The 19677-nt window shown below is 34.3% G+C and overlaps 2 protein-coding genes across 3 annotated transcripts; both read left to right on the top strand.

Moving 5' to 3' along the window:
- Positions 1–4158: 4158 nt before the first annotated feature.
- Positions 4159–6239, top strand: LOC18421548 (uncharacterized). Its single transcript, XM_006826293.4, has 2 exons — positions 4159–4328; positions 5066–6239. The coding sequence occupies exons 1-2, from the start codon at positions 4220–4222 to the stop codon at positions 6007–6009; spliced, it is 1053 nt and encodes a 350-aa protein (XP_006826356.1). The 5' UTR covers positions 4159–4219; the 3' UTR covers positions 6010–6239.
- Positions 6240–8689: 2450 nt separating this feature from the next.
- LOC18421547 (putative pectate lyase 14) lies at positions 8690–15880 on the top strand. Of its 2 annotated transcripts, XM_006826292.4 has the most exons (5): positions 8690–8779; positions 10535–11006; positions 11357–12011; positions 12188–12430; positions 15305–15880. In XM_006826292.4, the coding sequence occupies exons 2-5, from the start codon at positions 10678–10680 to the stop codon at positions 15515–15517; spliced, it is 1440 nt and encodes a 479-aa protein (XP_006826355.1). In that variant the 5' UTR covers positions 8690–8779; positions 10535–10677; the 3' UTR covers positions 15518–15880. The 2 variants fall into 2 exon arrangements, with proteins under 2 accessions (XP_006826355.1, XP_088718103.1); XM_088861977.1 differs by lacking the exons at positions 8690–8779; positions 10535–11006 and having other exon boundaries at positions 11368–12011.
- Positions 15881–19677: the final 3797 nt, after the last annotated feature.

Genomic DNA, 19677 nt, shown 5'->3' with positions numbered 1-19677 from the left:
CAATATCCTTCTTTTTTTTATTAAATTTTTTTTCCCAAATAGTCTTCTGCCCCAAGGAGAAGTGTATGTTATCCTCTTAAAGGAGGATAGTATATGTGCTATTTTTTTTAGAAGTCAAAAATATTTTACTCTCAGATTGAAAAAAATCCTATAGATCTTCCTGCAGAGGGAGTAGAAATAAACTATGCTCCCTAAGGACCGCACTATACATGCTCTTTTTAAAAAGCAAAAAAAAAAAAGCCTAAATAAAGGGATTTTTGGTTTAAAAAATGTCCTTGATATAAATGACACGAGCCACTAACGAATGAAAGATGTGAGCCTTCTGCGGTAGAAGTGCGGCACACCTTAAAAATTTTCATAAAATAAGGTTGTTTTTTTATTAGGTTAAAGACTCTATAATTAATCATCATCTTAACTTCAAGACATAGTAATAGCAACTTCAAGTTTTAATATGTGATATTATCCATTTTTCTGATTTTTAAGTGTCAAATTTGAATTTCGATCACATTTTCCGATAGAGGAGGGCCACCTTGTTTTATTTTTCAAAGTGGGAGCCTGGTACCATAATGAATTGGACATGTAGGCAAAGGAAAAAGTTTATGCAAGGTTGCAACTTTTTTTTTTCTTTAGGTAGTTGAGCAGTAGGAATCGAACTTGAGATACAACCTTGTTGATCATAAGTTGCTAATCACTCAAACCCAAACTTGATTCTTATATAAAGCAGCAACTTTGTTCATTAAAATAAAAATATATATACGAATAAATCATTTATTTTTAGTACAATGAGGTCACAATTACTTATGTTCATCAAATTTTAGATTGAGTGGTTATAAATGTGTCATTGACAAGATCAAAGTTAAAAAAAAATTCTCAAACTTAATGACACACCTAAACCATCAAATTTGACATCTAATGGTTATGAGTGATTGTGATCTTATTATAATAGTAGTAAATGGCCTCATAGTATACAAACCATTAAAATTGTATTATGATTTTTTTATGCTATTTATTTAGATTTGATGTTGTAGATTTTAGCAATGTCTTAAAATATGCATCATTTTATTGTTTATACACAATCTTAAAATAGTATATCAAACTGACACCATGACACTATCCAACTAAGTCGAACAATACAAAATACCAAATATTTCATTATGTCACCACCTTAGGTAAACCGCACCTCTACGTCAAACCACATTTATATAAGAGTGACAAAACTGGATGTATGCCAAGCTAACAACTTTCTCTCTCTCTCTAAATTCCTAATTTAAATTATTTTATCTCTAGAAAAATATGTTAACAAATGCTTGGGTTTTCTAAATTGTGATTCTATCATTAATATATCGACACACAAAAAATCATCCACTACATGTGTTTCTTTCCTCTTTTTTTTAGGGCACAGATTTTTTTAAAGAAAAAAATTATGTAAGGCATTAACCTTACACTATAGAAGTAAGATGCACCTAAAAAATCCACTAGAAAAAGTTATTTCGATGCTTGAAAACCATTCAATTGATCATCATGACCTCAAGATGCATGAATATCGATAAAAAAAAATTTGAATCCTAAAACTAACACATATTGTACCATATTATCTAGAAACTGTTTATTTTTAATAGGGATTGTATATAATAAGACCATTTATCTTTGGTAAAAGGATGTTACAATTACTTATAAACTCTCCAAGGTGAAATTTGATAGCATAGGTGGTTCATAAAATTTGAGAAAATTTATTTTAAACTTTGAGCAAGGTCAATGAACTAAATGCAGCAAATTCACATCCACTTGTCAATATTAATCGTGACTACCTTGTATCAAAGATAAATGGTTTCATTTTATACATTTTATTTTCAATTTCGTAAGTTTTTATATATCGGCTGGATCTACATTTTTTTTTAAGCTTTAAATTTCATGTAGAAGTGGAGATAGATTTTAAAACAAGTGTAAGGATTTCTATACTAGAACAGCATGTTCTAATAGAGTTTGGATGGGCATCTTACTTTGATTGTTTAAAGTCTACACTTTTTTTTTTTTTTGTAAATTCTGTTTAAACAATTGCCAATTTCAACTTGGAATGCCCGGTTAGGATGGATCAGGAGCCAACCAATTATAGACTGAAAGACCTGAATGATTTTAGGGCCATTTTGGTCAAATTTTTAGATAAAATATAATTTTTCTTGTTTATATTGAGCGTGCCTTGTAAGGTTAAATGGACAACTCAATTCTTCGGGTAAATTGATTAGGTAAAAGAAATGAAAAATAAAAAAACAAATAAGGTTTGTGGCCCTTATATCAGCCTATATTCAATCTATCTTCTGTAATTTCAACCGTCCACATCGTGTGAGCACTTTGTTTCTCCTTTCAACAATTATTCTTATTCGCTTTTGTCCTCTTTTTTTTTTTTTTTTTGAGTCCGTCATTAGAATGACTATGATGATCACAGAATATTCCTAAAACTTGGGGTCCATAAAATTCGTGTAAATAGAATCTTGTGTAAAGGAGTAAATGTACATTTTGCTCTTGAAAGAATATATAATATTTTATTATTAAAAAATATTTTTCCGCAAATGATAACACAAATGAAAAAAGTATACATAACGTATCAACCTTATAATCTTGAAGTAAGGTCAATCTCAAAGATTCACAGAGAAGAGAGTAATCCGATGCAGGAAAATCCTCCAATTTGATAATCTTGACCTCAAGATATAAAGATATTAATAAAAAAAACAAAAAAATCAACTCACTAAAAGTAGTGTATCGTGGAATAAATCATATTGACCATCTATTTTAAAGATTTTTAAGTGTTTATAAATCTGCTTAATATGTACCTCTGTTGGTATTTTAAATATCCTACCTAAAGATAGAAAATAGATTTTCATGTCATTATAAAGTCTTCGATATCGAAACTACATCTTCAAACCAGATCAAGAGGTGTCCCTTCTGTCAACTTATATAAGCGTCCCCCTTTTTGTATTTTTTATCCTTTTTAGGGAAGTCATAACAACTTGGCCTTTAGCTCTTCGGAGTAATCAGAGACCCTTAGTATGTAGGCTGGGCGATGGATGCACAAGTGGGTTCCACAAAACATGACATCAATTCAATTATACGATCTATATACGAATCTCCATACATCGCCGTCCAACCCGTTAATCAGACGGGCGATGACCTTTTCGGTCCTTTTGTTAGTATGCTCCATTGGATCATACTATGGTTTTCCTTTACTTTTTTTTTGTTCGCTAACCCCCTAATATTAAGGGACTGCATGCATAAACCAGGCGTTATGTACATGACCACATTCACATGCAACAAATCGCATAACGTGCAATTACACACTGATATCCATTCACATAACCCAAAACACATAAACGCCAAAAGCTTCTATGGTCTCGAGGGAGCCTATTGTCTATTCACTCCCTCGGGTAAAATCCTATCTATGAGTATGTTTAGGACCACAACATTATGGATGTAGGCTCATACCACTCTATATGAGAAAAACAACATCTCAAGATTAATATAGACTGCCTAGTTTCTTGGTGACCAGATCAAACTGTTTAAAATAGGAAAAAAAAAAAAATTGTTTTCAAAATGCTAATGTGGTGATTTTAAAGTGCATCCCAAAAATTTCAGGTCGATGAAGCCATCCCACTTCCCTTTTGCTGCTTTTAGGGCGACAAGGTTATCCAAGTGACTTTCTCGCCCTATGAGTACATCCACAGTGCGCTCCTTCGAGAGTACACTAGAAGACCTCCACATAAATAAATCACCATGGAGAGATGAATCATGAACTCAGACAATGCATGGGCCCTAGATTGCTTAGGTCTCATTCAATGCATTTTCTTGGGATGTCAAAAAGGTTTTAGTATGAAAAGAGACATATCAAATCCATAAACCAAAAAGAGTACAAAATAAACAAGGAATATTTCCTTTGCTTCAAGAGATGGGAGAGAGAGAAGAGAAAGCATCAGTTTGAATAAGAGGAAGGCCATCCAAACCATAAACCTCAAGAAAAACTAAGGAATAATCACATACATGAAAACCCTAGAAGCGTCACTAACTCCATGTGTATATATATGTCACCATTTAAACATGAAAATGCACTCAATACTCTCCAGCAATCCAACAACCCTCATTCATACTGTAAATCTCTCCTAATTCAAAGTTTTCATCACTCTTTGCCATTACATTCAATTTTTTTTTATCACTCTACCAGAGAAACGCCATGAATACAAGGTCTCAGGCTGCAGCCAAACAATCGGTCGAAGAATTTCAACCCGCATTAGAATGGATTCCTGACCCCGAATCCAACATTCTTCTTGTACATTTACCAGGTATCCATCTCTCTGTTTTTGTCGCTCTCTTCAAAAATTTTAACAAAACTCTCAAGTGAATACTCGACAATGTCTGAATATTTAGACAAGCCCAAACATTTTTTTTTTAATAGGTCAAGTGATCACTTGATCATTGTAAGCTGCAAATTATTGTAGGTTAGAAAAAATTTGTTTCGACTGAACTTTCAAATGGGAAAAAAAAGAGATAGAGAAAAATGTGGCTAGGCAGATGCAATCACTAACCAACCAGACCTAAATTTTGGCAATGCATAACTCATGATACAAGAAATGACCAAATTAATCATGAAAAAAAAAAGCGAAAAGAAATGCCCACCTTTCTTGAATTGAAAACTATTAACCAATGTTCTTAAAAGTGGATCAATGGGTCGATCTTCACTCACTGATCTCAGTCAGACATGTCTATGGACACAATATTTATGGTTATTAGCGATTCTCTGTGCTCCAAACTCCAAAGACACTAGCACTTTATAAGTCTGAATACTTTTCTTAATTGTTTTGGCTTAATTATCCCCAATAAAAAGTACATAATAGCTGTACAATCCCAACTTCCCTCGGATGATTTACATAGATGTCGTATTTGAAGTGTCAATTTTAGAATGAATGATTTACTTATATGTCGTGTTTAAAATGTCAATTTTAGAATTGAAGTTTCCGGTGCTAAACGTTTGCGTTAAATAATAACATGCATACTCATTTATCTCCTTCCCCCTCTCTAGGCTTCACAAAGGAGGAGATACGGGTTCAAATTGATAACAGAGGGGGCCTAAGAATAATTGGTGAACGCTCTTTGGAAGACGGCCGCACCTCTCGCTTCACCAAAAACGTCCAATTACCAGGAGATTCTGATATCGAGAGCATCAGAGCTCGGTTCGAAAGAGGCCAACTCTTTGTTATAACGCCCAAAAAAATGAAGAAACAAGATGAGCAACCAATCAAAGATAACGGTAAAGCACCCCAACAAGTGGCCGAAACCCAAAAAACAAATGGAATACTAGAGCCGAAACCCGAAGCCAAGGTCCCCGATACTGGAAAACCACCTTTGATTTCACCAGAAAAACAGAAAATGGAAGGAAAACCACCTTTGATTTCACCAGAAACACAGAAAATGGAAAGAAAAACTGATGATGCCCCAGGAAAACCTCATATTGGAGTAAAAGATAACGGAAAGGAAAGGAAAGTAGAGGAGGGAAAACCACCATTAGAGCCCATAAAAAACCAAAAAGAAGGTGGAGAAACTAACGATTCAAGGGAAAAGATCAAGGTTGCAGAGTCCGAGAGCAGATACGAGAAGGCACTGATCGATGCACCGACCCAAAAGCAGGGAGAGAAGGCACTAGTTGATGCACCGTCTCAAAAGCATGGAGAAAAGACACTAGTCGACGCACCGACCCAAAAACAAAAAGAACAGGCACTCGTCGACCGACCGACCCAAAAGGAAGGAGAGAAAGATGGGTTCAAAAAAGAGGAGGGAGAAGGGGGTTTTCCACCGAAATATCCTAGAATATCACTGGAAAGCCGAGTGAAGCTTGCAGAGTGGTTTCGTAGGTGGGATGATTATGGAAACGTGGTTTTAAAAACCGGGGTGGTGGTTTCGGTTGTGGTGGCCTTTGGTTTATACGTGATTTATAAGCTCAAGTATAAGGAAAATATTGCAGAATAATTGTAATTTTTTTTCTGTTGAATGTTAAGAATAATTGTATTGTGGTGGCTATAGCCTTTGAAATTTAATGTAAATAGTACATTGTATTGGGATTATCTAAAAAAAACTACTTATCATTTTCTACATGAAGCTCACAACCATTTTTTTCCCTTAAATTTTTAAATGGGTGGTTGTAAAAGTGTCATTAAATAAACACAAAGTTTCAAATAAAAACTTTCGGATTTCGTGACTCATCCCAAACCATCCAATTTGATATCTAATGAGTGGGAGTGATCACGACAACTATGTACAAATGACAAATAGTCTCCTTATAGACAATTCCTATTGCATATAGTTATTTACCAACTAAAAAAATTGTGTCCGTGTACTATGGTAGTGTTTGCCAAACTTATTTGGGTTTTAACTGAAATTTCGTTACACATGAAGTTTAGTTTTGTGGTGAGAAAAGAAATAAATAAGCATGACATTTTATGACCTTGGTTTTTCTTTCTTGGATAAAAATTTCTTGAAACTTTATTGGAACAATGTAAAAAATTTATTATCTTAACCAACCAAAAAAAAATGCATTGTGTAATCGATGGTTTTCTTATGAAGTTAGGAAGTCTATGTTTAGGTGCTGAGAAAATATGGGAACGAGAAAAGGAAAATTGTTTCATGCGAGCTGGACCGCATGACTATATATGTGACCCAAAAAGTATAAAGCATCCATTTTAAAGATGGATGCAAGTAGGTGTTCCATTTTAAAACAATGAAAACTAACAATTTAAATATTTTATTACTATAATTATTATTTCTAGTTTCTAAAATTTATTTATTTTTCATATTTCTTATCTCCATGTTAGAGATTACATGTCCTTAAAAATTAAGTCAAAAAATCCATCTCAAAAATAAATTTATTAATAGGCCTGCATTTCTACATATGCGGGCTTGGCTGCATAGAAACCGGGTCCATGAAAAAAGGTATTTTATCACTTGGGTTTTCTTTGCTGGGAGTGTACAGTATGCTCCCAATGTACACCTACTCTTCAGGCAGAAGACATTGGGCGTTTTTTTTCAATACGAAATTTTCGGAACCATTTAAGAATTACTAGGTGTTTTATTCAAAAGAGAAAATTGAAAATTTAAATTTCTAATGCTTAGATCTCACCGTTGAAAATTTGGCCAGTTTAAAATTTGGGGTCCTAAGATTATTTATAGATTGAGTTTTACCCGAGGGATTAAATAGAAAGTATGCTCTCATGAAGCATAAAATCTTTTGGCTTCTTTGTTATAGAGGTCCAATACTGAATGGTTGATGATGGTGCAGGTTAATGAGAAGCTACGTAACATGGATTCATGTATTTGTAGTTTTTGACACGTGGCACATTAGGGATACGACAATATTTGAAATATCTTAAGAATTTGGGCAATTTTTTTTGGTTGAAAACTCACTTAAATATGCCTCCCGAAAAAGTTTATATAGAGTGGAGGCTCTCAAAAATTTCTTAAGAAGAAGTTGTTTTGATGCTAATACATCTTCAAATTGATCATCTCGACATCAAGATGCATGGACCTGAGAAAAAATGGATTTCAAGTTTTAAAAATAATATATATTGTAATGTATTTTTTGACCGTCAATTTTTTAGATTTTTAAGTTTTTATAGATCTGTTCGATCTACATTATTTTTGAAGTTTTAAATTTTGTAATTAAATATCAAAATATATTTTAAGGCTATCACAAAGATTTATAGTATTGAAACCATATTTCTCGATACTACTTGAAGGTGGGTTGCACAAACATGTTTCTTGAAGTGTTATTTATGTACGGACTTGAAATAAGTTAGAAAAATACGAGTTGCTCCCTTTATACCTGAAAATTACAACCAATATTGGTCAACGCGATTTTTTTTTAACGAAATTACCCCTCGATTCGAGGATTTCATTCTCTGACCATTTTTTTTTTTTTTCAAAACTTGAGTTATTGTCTGAGGATGGCATTCTTAGACCACTTTGTTTTCTTAAAAATTTAAGTTGCGGTATGAAGATGGCATTATCAGATTGTTTTTTTTTTTTTTTTTCAAAAACATAGGTTGCGGTCCGAATATGGCATTCTCGGACCAGCTTTTGTTTTTTTTCAAAAACTTAAATTGTAGTCCGAGAAATCCATCCTCAAATAGCAAATGAAAAAAAAAAAAAAAAAACTATTCGAGAATGCCATCATCGGACCACAAATTAAGTTTTTTTTTAAAAAAAAGTGGTATGGGAATTCTATCATCGGACCACAACTTAAGATTTTGAAAAAAAAAAAAAAAAATCGGAGTAATTTTGTTTTAAAAAAAAATCACATTGACTTGCCTTGTTTTGTAATATATGCATATAAAGACATCAAAATTGTATTTTCCCTAGGGTGTACGTAATTAACTATTTCTTGAAAGCATATGCTCCTGTAAGAATTTTCAACGACATATAAGTGATTTACGTACACACCCGAAATAAGTGGTCATCTAAATTAAGAAAGATCTTTTTCCTCATAAATTTGTTTAAGTGGTTGGTAATTAGATTTCAACGGAATTTGTTTCGGGAGAAGACAAAAAAGCTATTTTTAACCGTTTCCCCGTAATACAATGTAAACCAGTGAGGTTTTGCTAATTTTTTTGGGTCATTATGGGATTTAATCGTCCTATAAGACTCATTCAAAGCCGTGTTTCTCCTCCTTGGCCAGAGGAACCCAGCACCATTAACACCCGATTCAGACCAGTGCCCGTTTGTCCCAATCCACTTTCTCTCTCTTGTAAGTCTCTCTCTCTAACATAGGCCTTGTGACTCTTTCTTCTGTTTCTCTCTCATCACATTTGGCTCTTCTAAGTCTATATTTTTTAGATCTCTCTCTCTCTAAAAATTTAATTTCGTGGGGTAGTCGAAATTGCATGGAGTGATGCCCGAAAACCAGTTTCTGGCCACCTTAGGATTACAGCCAGTTTCCAGCTTGAAAAACCACTAACTCTTTTTTTGTTTATTCAAGAATGGGGCCAGGCATGTAGCTAGGTTAAATTTTTTAATTTTGATGTACTTTATTTTGGGGTGTTCATACCTCAAAATATAATAATAGAAATATGTCAAATTATACTTTCTCCTTCAATCAGGGCCACCAATTTAGTTTGTTCGAAATAAGTCTATATTTTTTATGTGCACATAACTGAGGTGCAAATACCCTCGAAATTTTATATTATGTTTGTAGAGAAAATTAAAATTTAAAAAACTATATAAAACGATGGACCTCTATTTCTTCCCTTCTACTATGGATCATTAGGCATCTAATTTCTTCCTTTCTACCATGTGTCATTTGGTATCTACTGTTGTATGTGTGACCCGGAGTTCCAATCATTTTACACACACATATACTGTGTTAGCCTATAGGCTATCCTGTACAAGTTTGCCTACCCCATTCTTGGTGTTAGGTCTTTGTTTTTTTGGAACATTTTTTTGGGGATGTTTCTAAAAACACTGGATGACCTGGTATTTCAGAACTCACCTTGGTGGGGTGAATCGCCCACCTAGCACATGTTGGATTGGCAGGATCATAGATCCGAATCGGTTGATCACTGATCGACCCAAAAAACTATCATCGTTGTCATCGTCATCAAAGTCTTACCTCAAGTATTTGGGATCTGACCTCAAATAAATCTAAAAATAAAAAAAATAAAAATAAGGTTCATGTTATTGTGTGTGTTTCTCTTTTTTTTTAGTGTGTTTAAGGGTGGGGGGGTTTGTTTATAAAAGCTTAGAAAAAGAAATAAAGAAATAAATATGAAAGGGGGTGTTTTAGGGAGATCGAGTCAGTAACGATACTTTGGAATCGAATCGGTCCAAACTGGACTTGTTCTCAGTCTAGATTGGCAATCTTTCATCGAGAATCACTGGGTTTTGAAATATTGAGATGAACAATTTTTAGAAACATAGAAAGGAACTTTCAGCGCATCTATCATAGATCTAACACACACCAAATGAAAAGCTGATTGCACCATGTTCGCCCCCATAGAAGATGCAACAACAAAGTACACTTGCAAAGTTTTTTCTTTGGAATTGTATACAACGAGACTATTTAACTTTGATATAAAGAAGTCACAATTACTTATAACCATCCAATGTGAAATCTGATAGCTTGGATGTATCACAAAGTCTTAGAAAATTTCATTTGAGTAGTGAGCTTGGTCAATGCAATAAATGTAGCCACCCAATTTCACATCCAATAGTGATGACCAGCTTGTACCAGAGATAAATGGTCTCATTGTATTTTTTTTTTTTTTCTTTTATATTAATTTGAGACATGGTGAAAATGAAATTGAAGATTTCATGTTGTGGCACCTACCATCATGATCACCTCTAATTAGAGTCAAGTCGCGGCTCGGTCATTCTTTATTCAAGTTCCATGTTTTTTATTTTTTCTCTATTTTTTATTCTTCATTTTTGGTAAACCATTCAAGTTATATAATACCTATCCACTTTATTTTGCAATAACCATTTCTTTTCACTTGCATAATTCCAGGGTTCCCCTAAGAACTTCAGCCACTTTAGGTGGCTGACCTCTCCCTCTCTTTCTTAAAAACACAACATAGGGAAAAGGAAATCAAGAGAGAGAAAGAGTTAGAGAGAGAAAAATCACTCTTGGGGCGTCCAGCTAGAGACAGAATGGAGAAGCTTTTGGCGAGAATCATTCTAGTTATAATGGCCATTGCGTTTATTTTAATGATTGTGAGGCAATACCAATCAGAAAGCAGAGCCAAAGATGAAAGAGAAAGGGAACGGGAACGGGAACGTCAGGCCAGCAATGGCACCAGTCGTTACCAAGTGAGGAGCAATCTACATTATGACTCGGTCCTACAGACTCGAGCCCATCGATCTCTGGTCGATGACTCAGTCTTGGAGGCTCGAGCTCATCAATCTTGGCTTGAGGCCCAAGCAGCATACGAGCCTGACCCTGAGGCCGTTTCCCGCAACCTCACCCACCTTGTCCATATGTATGACTCTCTCTCTCTTAACATTATAAGTGTGCCCTCTCTCTCTATCCCTCATTCTCTCTCTCTTGCACACACACACTTGTTTAGTTCTCTCTCTCTAAAGCACATACATAGACATTGTGCAGTTCTCTCTCTTCTCATCCAAGGCCTCTCTCTTTCAGCCAGACACGTATACTTTCTCTCTTTCTCTCTCTCTTTCCCATGGTAGGAATAGAATTCAAGGTGCCATGTTATAACACCCTCACCTCCTAACCCGGAGCCCATTCTTATCTTTCACATACTAACATTCTATGTTTAAACATTAAAAAAAAAAAAAAAAGAGACTAAAGCATTTTACCATGTCCCCACAGGGAGTTGCCCTCTGGAAACCACATGAGGCGGCAACTTGGCCGGCGATGGCACGGGCCATGCGTGGCCACCAACCCAATCGACAGGTGCTGGCGGTGCGATCAGAAATGGCACACAAATCGCAAAAAGCTCGCCGATTGCGCAATGGGGTTCGGACAACAAGCCCTAGGAGGAAAGTATGGCAGATACTATGTTGTCACAGATCCTTCAGACAATGACCTGCTAAACCCTAAACCAGGCACCCTTCGCCATGCTGTGATCCAAAATGAGCCCCTATGGATCATATTTCAGCGTGATATGGTCATAAAACTAACTGAAGAGTTGATGGTCAATAGTTTCAAGACTGTAGATGGGAGAGGAGCAAATGTGCACATAGCCTATGGAGCATGCATCACGATTCAATATGTGAAAAATGTTATAATCCATGGTCTCCATATACATGATTGCAAGGCTGGGAATGGGGGAATGATAAGGGACTCTGAGGACCATTTTGGAATTAGGACCAGGAGTGATGGGGATGGTATCTCTATATATGGGTCTACCAATGTTTGGGTGGATCACAACACATTGAGTAAGTGCCAAGATGGGCTTGTGGATGCCATCATGGGCTCTACGGCTATCACCATATCTAACAATCATTTTTCCAAACACGATGAGGTTGGTTCTTTCTCTCTTTAAATCATTAGAATATATCTCTCTCTCAATTTTTTGGGTCTGGGTCAAAAACTTGGACCCAAATACTAATAGGGACCGCACCTGACCCGGACCCAACCGGATGCCACTCCTAAGGCTAATGAGAACAATAATAAATGGCATATCATGATTCTTTGTAGGTGCTATTGTTGGGTGGAAGTGATCTTTACCCAATGGACAAGGTCATGCAAGTGACTGTGGCCTTCAATCACTTTGGCAAAGGGCTTAGTCAAAGAATGCCTCGTTGTAGATTTGGATACTTTCATGTTGTCAACAATGATTATACACATTGGGGCAAATATGCCATAGGAGGGAGCATGAACCCCACAATACTAAGCCAAGGCAATCGCTTTGTTGCCCCTCTTGATCCATACTTTAAGGAGGTAAGCTTCTTATGTCCATTTATTTGTATGTTTTGTGGTTGTGTACAAAAGAGAACATTGCCCTTTGTACACAAGGTCGCTCACACCTAGAGCTATCATATGTCACATCAAGCCGTTAGGGTACGCCATATTGGCACACATAATTTAAAGATTTTTTTTTTAAAGAAAAACATTGATATTGTTGTTGGCATTGTCTCCGATTGTTCAATTTCACATCTGATGGCTAGATATAGTTGTGATTTTTTATATTGAAGGCATAAGATCATCATATATCTTGATCAGTCTAATGTTGTCATAGAGTATCGGCCTAATAACACTTGTTTGATATTTTATTTATTTATTGAAATACGGAAATTTCACTATAAGAGATTGTTTTGACGCCCAGATATCATCAAATTTATCATCTTGACATCAAGTTTTGGAAAAAGTGCATTTTGTAATGCATTTTTTGACTATCAATTTTCAAAATTTTTATAGATCTACTCGATCTACGCTATTTTTTAAGCTTTAAATTTTATAACTAAGGTGAAAATATAACTAAATATAATTTAAGACTATCACAAAACTTTCCACTATTAAAATCATATTTCTCGACACTATTTAAAGGTGGGCTCTAATTTGATTATTTAGAGCCTCGGCTCTACAAACCACACCCTAAAATATTTATGTATAAATATATTTAATATATTGGGACCCAAAAAATATTACCAAACCCACCCCAAACTCAAACCCCAATAGTGTTTAAGTCCAACATTTGGACTCAAACCCGACCCATCGGGTCCAATTTTTGGACCCATAAGTGAACCTGGATTGGGTTTACCCCTCAGGTCTCGGTCTTGTCTGGGTCCATTGCCAACCCCTATGCATCAGATGAGTATTTGTATTTAGAGTGAGTTACCTAAAAAGAAGATGGGAGAAAACGAGTCTGTCACAAGCTGTATATTTGGTGGATGGTGGATCTAGATCTTCGAGAACTCCAAATGATGTTTAAGGGATTGTATACAATGAGACCATTTACCTTTTGTATAGGGAGGTCACAATTACTTACAACCATTTGATGTGAAATCTGATAGCTTGGGTGTGTCATAAAGTTCAAGAAAATTTATTTTGAACTTTAAGCTTGGTCAATGAAATAATGCAACCACTCAATTTCACATCCAATGGTCAAGATTAATTGTGACTACCTTGTACAAAGGTAAATGGTATCATCATATATTTTCCCCATTTTTAATTGGGAACTTTATCAACATAGACCAAAATTTTTTATTGGAAAAATTTACCTCATATCATAAGAAAAAAAAAAAAAAAAAGCATATTATGGCATGCTCTATATTTTGCCTAATATTACACTGAGGTCCATCCCCTAGCCTATACATTGTTTTTCAAAATTTGGCATGCAATCCGATGTTCCCAATATTGGACCGATCAGAATTCTTTTTTTTTCCCTCTTTAATTGTAATTCAAGAAACTTTGAGATAAGAGATACCGAACATCCGCAATCTCTTGATCAGTCCGATGTTAGAAACACCACATCGCCCTAAAACCCATGCCTTATGCATTATCTAGATGACTGGTATCGCAAATGTAAGGCCGCTCGATTTCTTTGGTTTTCAAGCCATCCGCTTTTGTTAATTCAGTCTGGTGCTACGAAAATATTAGAAAAATATTAAATTCTTCTGCAACTTGCACTTGTGGAGACCTTGGTGACATTATCGTTATCAAGATACTTGTAAATTGGCTTTCATTTCTCTATTCATGTTTTGGAACAAATTTCTAATGTAAAATGACTTTCTTTTTTCCAAAATTTAAATTAATATTTTTTCTTTCAGAGCACATACAATTCATTATCAGACAGGTTGTATATCTCGGTAATAAAGGAAAGTCTCAAAACAAGATGATGAATTCATTTCACTCAATGCAATTAACACCTATCGAACTTATCATGATAAATAAAGATAAACACGGTTTATCACATGTAATTAGCACTAAGATTAGGACATGATATTCCTATATTGCAACTAATACCACCGTTTTTTAACTCGACCCAAGAGACTCAGACTCGGGCTATGGGTGGGGGGTACTATGTACCAATTTATTATATATGTTATGTCAAGAAAATTACAAATAACCCTCAAGATTAGACTTTATGCGTAAGTTACCCTCAGTTTTTCTCAATTTTTCTCCTAAAATATATTTACTAAGCAAATACCCCCAACCCACAAAAAAAAAAATTTAAACTACCCTCCTTTACTTTTTACCCACGCCTCTCTCTCCTATTTCCCACAAAAAGGCGGTCTAGCATATTCGTAGAGTGGTTCGGCAGTGTAATGTCGTTTTGGTAAATAACAGTGGCGGTCCGACACTAACAAAGAACGGTATGGCAATTGGCCCATGCGGTCCGGCACTACCAAGGAGTGGTTCAACAATAGGCCCATGCAGTCTGGCAACAAGCCTACAGTGCTGTCTGGTAATATCAAAGAGCGATCCGACACTTTTTTTAGTTTAACAGGGTCCGACAATATCAAAGAGCAGTCTAGGAGCCCATGTGAATGTCATGCCAAAACTAAATTTTTATGTGTGAGAAAAAACATTTTCGTCAAAAAATGTGCCTTTTTTTACTTGGGGGGGGGGGGGGGGGGGGGGTATTTCCTTAAAAAGTGTACTTTTGGGAAGAAAGTGAGAAAATAGTTTGGTTGAGGGTAACTTGTTTAGAAAGTCTAGTTTTGAGGATTATTTGTAATTTTTCCTATTATGCATCTCGAGCAATAACCATATGGCGTCTAATTGGCTTTTTGACTATCATGCATGTCCCCTCAATCTCGCGATCTACGGTTCTAATATTGACTTCTTATAATTTTGTGCTATTATTTGCAGATAACTAAGAGATTTGGACCAGATTTGGATTGGGGAAGCTGGAATTGGAAATCAGAGGGTGATTTATTTAAGAATGGTGCCATTTTCACACAATCGGGAAATGGGAGAAAATATGAAAGGAAAATCAGCATACGTGCCAAGCCAGGATCTTATGTAGGCATCCTTACACGCTTCTCTGGTGCTTTGAAGTGCAAGACAGGGACACCATGTTGATAAAAACCATTTATGATATCAGTGTAAATCATATTAAGCAAGGATCTTGATGAGCAGGAAATGAGACAAACAAGCTACACCAGACAATTTTGGGGTTTGCATTAATTAATTATTTATTTATTCATTCATTCATTATTATTTATTTTTATTTATTTCTTTTATTTTTTTTTCTTGGGTTGGGGTAGTGGATTGTGACAAAAGAACAAAATTGAAAGAGGATAAGGCATTGGAGCATTGTATACTCATTTGCTCTAAAAGATTGAGCAAGAATGTTAGTTACTGTCCATAATCACATCTCTGAATTGCATGACAGATGTCAATTAACTTTTTTATGGATCGGATGTGAATGCTTTTGATTGTCCAGACTTTGGAGCATTATTTTTACTATCATTCTTGGATCCATAAGCAAGATTTAAGAATGTTGATGGTTGTGATCTTTTTTGGGGTAATCCCACTAGAATTTGAGAGTTTCTTGACTCGTTTTATCCTTAGATTACCATAGCCATAACCCAACTCTTGAAGATGGCTGTAATCTATTCACTGCATAATGTTGTAAACTTCTCTATTCTGTTTGTTTCATTCCCATGGGGTTAATTAGTTGGAAGGCTATAGCTTATTGCATGGCCACTGAAAACCATTACTGGTGATGCTTATGAGAATGGTTACTGTGCTTGATTTATATTTAGTAAAATGCACCTGCTTACTAGGACTCATTGGAAGGTTATATGAATAATATGACATTGATAGAAATATATGATATTCAATGATAAAATACGAATGTCTCTTTCTTTATATTGTCTTATTGGATATTAGACCAGCTTAGCGAAATAGGTAAATTATTTATGTGTTACTATATTATTTATGTGCATTATTTAATTTCCATTGCATGTATTTAAAAAATATAATATAGATACCAAATTATAATATATTATTAAGATAATAATTATATTCTAACTCTAATAATGTAATTAACATTTTCATAATAATTACATAGTTATAAATATTAACATGAATATACTTTAATTTTATTATAATTTATAATAACTATTATTCATATAGTTAATTATCATATCATTATTTATTATATTTTTGTTAATGAAAAACATGCAAAAGGAATTACTTAAATATTACAAGGGTAAAAGAGAAATAGAAAATGACATTTATTATAAAGGGGATCATCGCCTCACTTAAATATATAACTGTTGATAGACAATACAGCACGGCCTTGAAAACCTAGTGCTTGGGCCATAAAAAGTTGCATGAAGGCAAGGGCCAAGCTGGGATGGACCTGGGTGGGTGAGGACTAATAAAGAGCTGGCTTGACCCCTTATTTCTTTTTCTTCATTTTTTTTTTTTATTTTTTATTTTTATTTTTTTATCTTCTACACTCAGCCCAGCCCGGCCTACCCCTTCAATTTTTTTTTTTTACATGGGATCTACCAAGTGGGCCTAGACCGGGCATGGGTCATGGCCTCTCTGGCTTGGTTCGGGCTGGCCAGACTAGAGCAATTCCTATAAGGACGAGGACCAGACTAGGGCTAGGGTTGGGTCGCCCGTTGCCAGCCCTAGGGTTATTCATGAATTAGGTCGAGTGCATTATTTCATGTGCTTGATAGCCGAAAATAATCTGATGCTTGTTCAATACAATTTTAATAACGAGCTAATACTCTTAAGGATCATGTTGTAGACTTATTACCTCGTGCAAAAGCGCTGCTCAGGATGAATATTTTTCGACCGAAATTTTATGGGATCCACCTTAGAGAAATGATTGGAATTTGAGATCCTTAATACTTGGATTTTATTGTCAAATGAATTTGACATTCTCTATTCACAAGACATTATTTTTCAGGCACTTATAGATCGTGTATGATTCTTTTTTTTTTTGCTTTAAAATAAAAATAAAAATAAATTCCAAACTACACCTAAAATATCAACTATTTAACAATTTACCCATTTATCAAAACACACTAAAATATAAACTATTTTAATTCGCAATGATGTGTCATTTCATGCGTTTTAAATAAAAAACAAATGGGTGAGGTTATCTTGGGCGCATACAAATGGGTGAGGTGTTATATAGTTTATCTTGGGCGCATACAAATGGGTGAGGTGTTATATAGTTTATCTTGGGCGCATACAAATGGGTGAGGTGTTATATAGTTTATCTTGGGCGCATGTGATAAATTTATTTTTTTCATTGTGTTTAAAAGTTACTTGCTTAATTGACGACAATAATCTCCAAAATCTGGGGTCCTAATAGGTTGGATTTTACTAGAGGGAGTTAGTGGACGATATGATCCCACAAGAGCATGTAATCTTTTGGTTAGGGACTGCATGCATACTGTAAGTCCGCTATGTTTGGTATAAGAAAGTCACAATAAAATTCATCAGTTAGAGGTGTGTCACAAAGTTCGAGCAAATTTTTTAAAACTTTTGAGTATATCTAATTGCACATCACCAGATACCTGGTTTCAATATGATGGCTAAGAGCGATTGTGATATCCTTTATACCATCTAATTAAAATAAACAATGTAAACTATTGCAATCTTATTCTACAAATAAAGTTGCCAACCTTATAAAAATACAAACTTTTCCAATAAATACTTTCACTTAACAATAACCCAACAAATACACAACAACAACCAAGGTCTCCTTCTCTCAACCGGAAGATCTTCCTAAAATCTCATTTTTGTGTACTTATATCTTCTTTTTGCCTCATTATTACATGTTAAATTTTCCTTAGAAGAAGATAAACCTAACTCATTACTAAATCAAGGGGAATTACGTGATTACATGATAAAAGTTATACTAGAAACCATGCAAACCAAATAATAGTTCCAATGAAAAATAATTAAAAAAGATATTTGATTGAAAATAATAGAGAGAAAGATAGATATGAAAAAAAGAATATTGTTGAAAAGTTTATGGATACCTAGAAAGATCGAAAATGGCTCTGAGATTTTTCTGTGAACATTGTAATGGGTGAGTGATCCTCTTTTATAGGCATTGGAGCCTCTCGCTTTGCGGCATATGGCAGGTTTTGCATCGAATGGTCTAAATTTATCTTTGCCCATGTCAATAGCTAAGCATCATTATTTTTATTTTATTTTTTTATTATTTTTTATTTTTATCTGTCTATCTCCTACTTCAAAGAAAAACGTTTGGTGTAATGTGATTGTTAGAATATCATTAATAGGTGTTTAAGAAAAAAAAGAAAAAAAAAATGAAATTTACCATAAAAGATAATCAAATATTTGAATGCTGAGACAATTATAACAAATATATAATATAATTAAATTAAATTAAATGCATTTGAAAATAGAAGGTAAGAGAGAGACCACGAACATTATGGTGGTCATGAAGCCTTAGTGGCCATACTCCAACAAGTTTTATTTATGTGCATGCGTGTATGTGTGTTTATATACACCTTAGTAATAATAGTATTCTATGATTTTATATTACTTGTACAACAAAAAAATACCTTATTAATTGTCCTTAACTTTTTATTTATTTATTTATTAATTTTCTAAAATTGGTTGTTCAACATAATTATTGAGTTTAGAATACTATTCGGCTTCACATTTCACTCTCAATCTCTATTTTTGAAGACAAATTTTATAAATCCATCTCTATCTTCAATTCAATTAAACGCCTAGAAATTATTTCTAAAAAAGCATTGGAAAAGTGGGACTCCTATCTCAAGTCTCTCGTTTTATAGGTTTTAAATCTCACATTTTAAGTCGACAATATTTCTTTTGTATATAAATGCATTTATACCTTTTTAAAAGATTGTCCGAGATATGAATTTTTTTAAGAATGGTTTAAAATCTAATAAATTATCGTAATCATAATCAGAACTTCATTTGTATACATTGCCATTAGCTGGTTCCATGAAAAGCCGAAAAAAAAAATGGCAGTGAAAATTTCCACCAAAATATTTAATGTCTATTAGGAATTAATCCAAATTGCCATTTAAATAACATAAATAACAGAAAGATATGCACATGGTGGTAACCACATAGAAGTAAAATTGCATCAATCCATTGTATTGCAATGGTATAGATTTGAAATTATATTTTAAAAGATGTGTAAAATCTATACGGTCGAATTAAGATCGATGGTGTAAATATCTTACTTGTACAAGTAAATTTGCAAACTT

This window comes from Amborella trichopoda, chromosome 3, assembly GCF_054954075.1.
Source record: "Amborella trichopoda isolate Santa Cruz 75 chromosome 3, AtrichopodaSantaCruz75HAP2 v2.0, whole genome shotgun sequence".
In the NCBI taxonomy this organism is placed as follows: Eukaryota; Viridiplantae; Streptophyta; class Magnoliopsida; order Amborellales; family Amborellaceae; genus Amborella; species Amborella trichopoda.
This window is presented reverse-complemented; position numbering and strand designations above follow the sequence as displayed.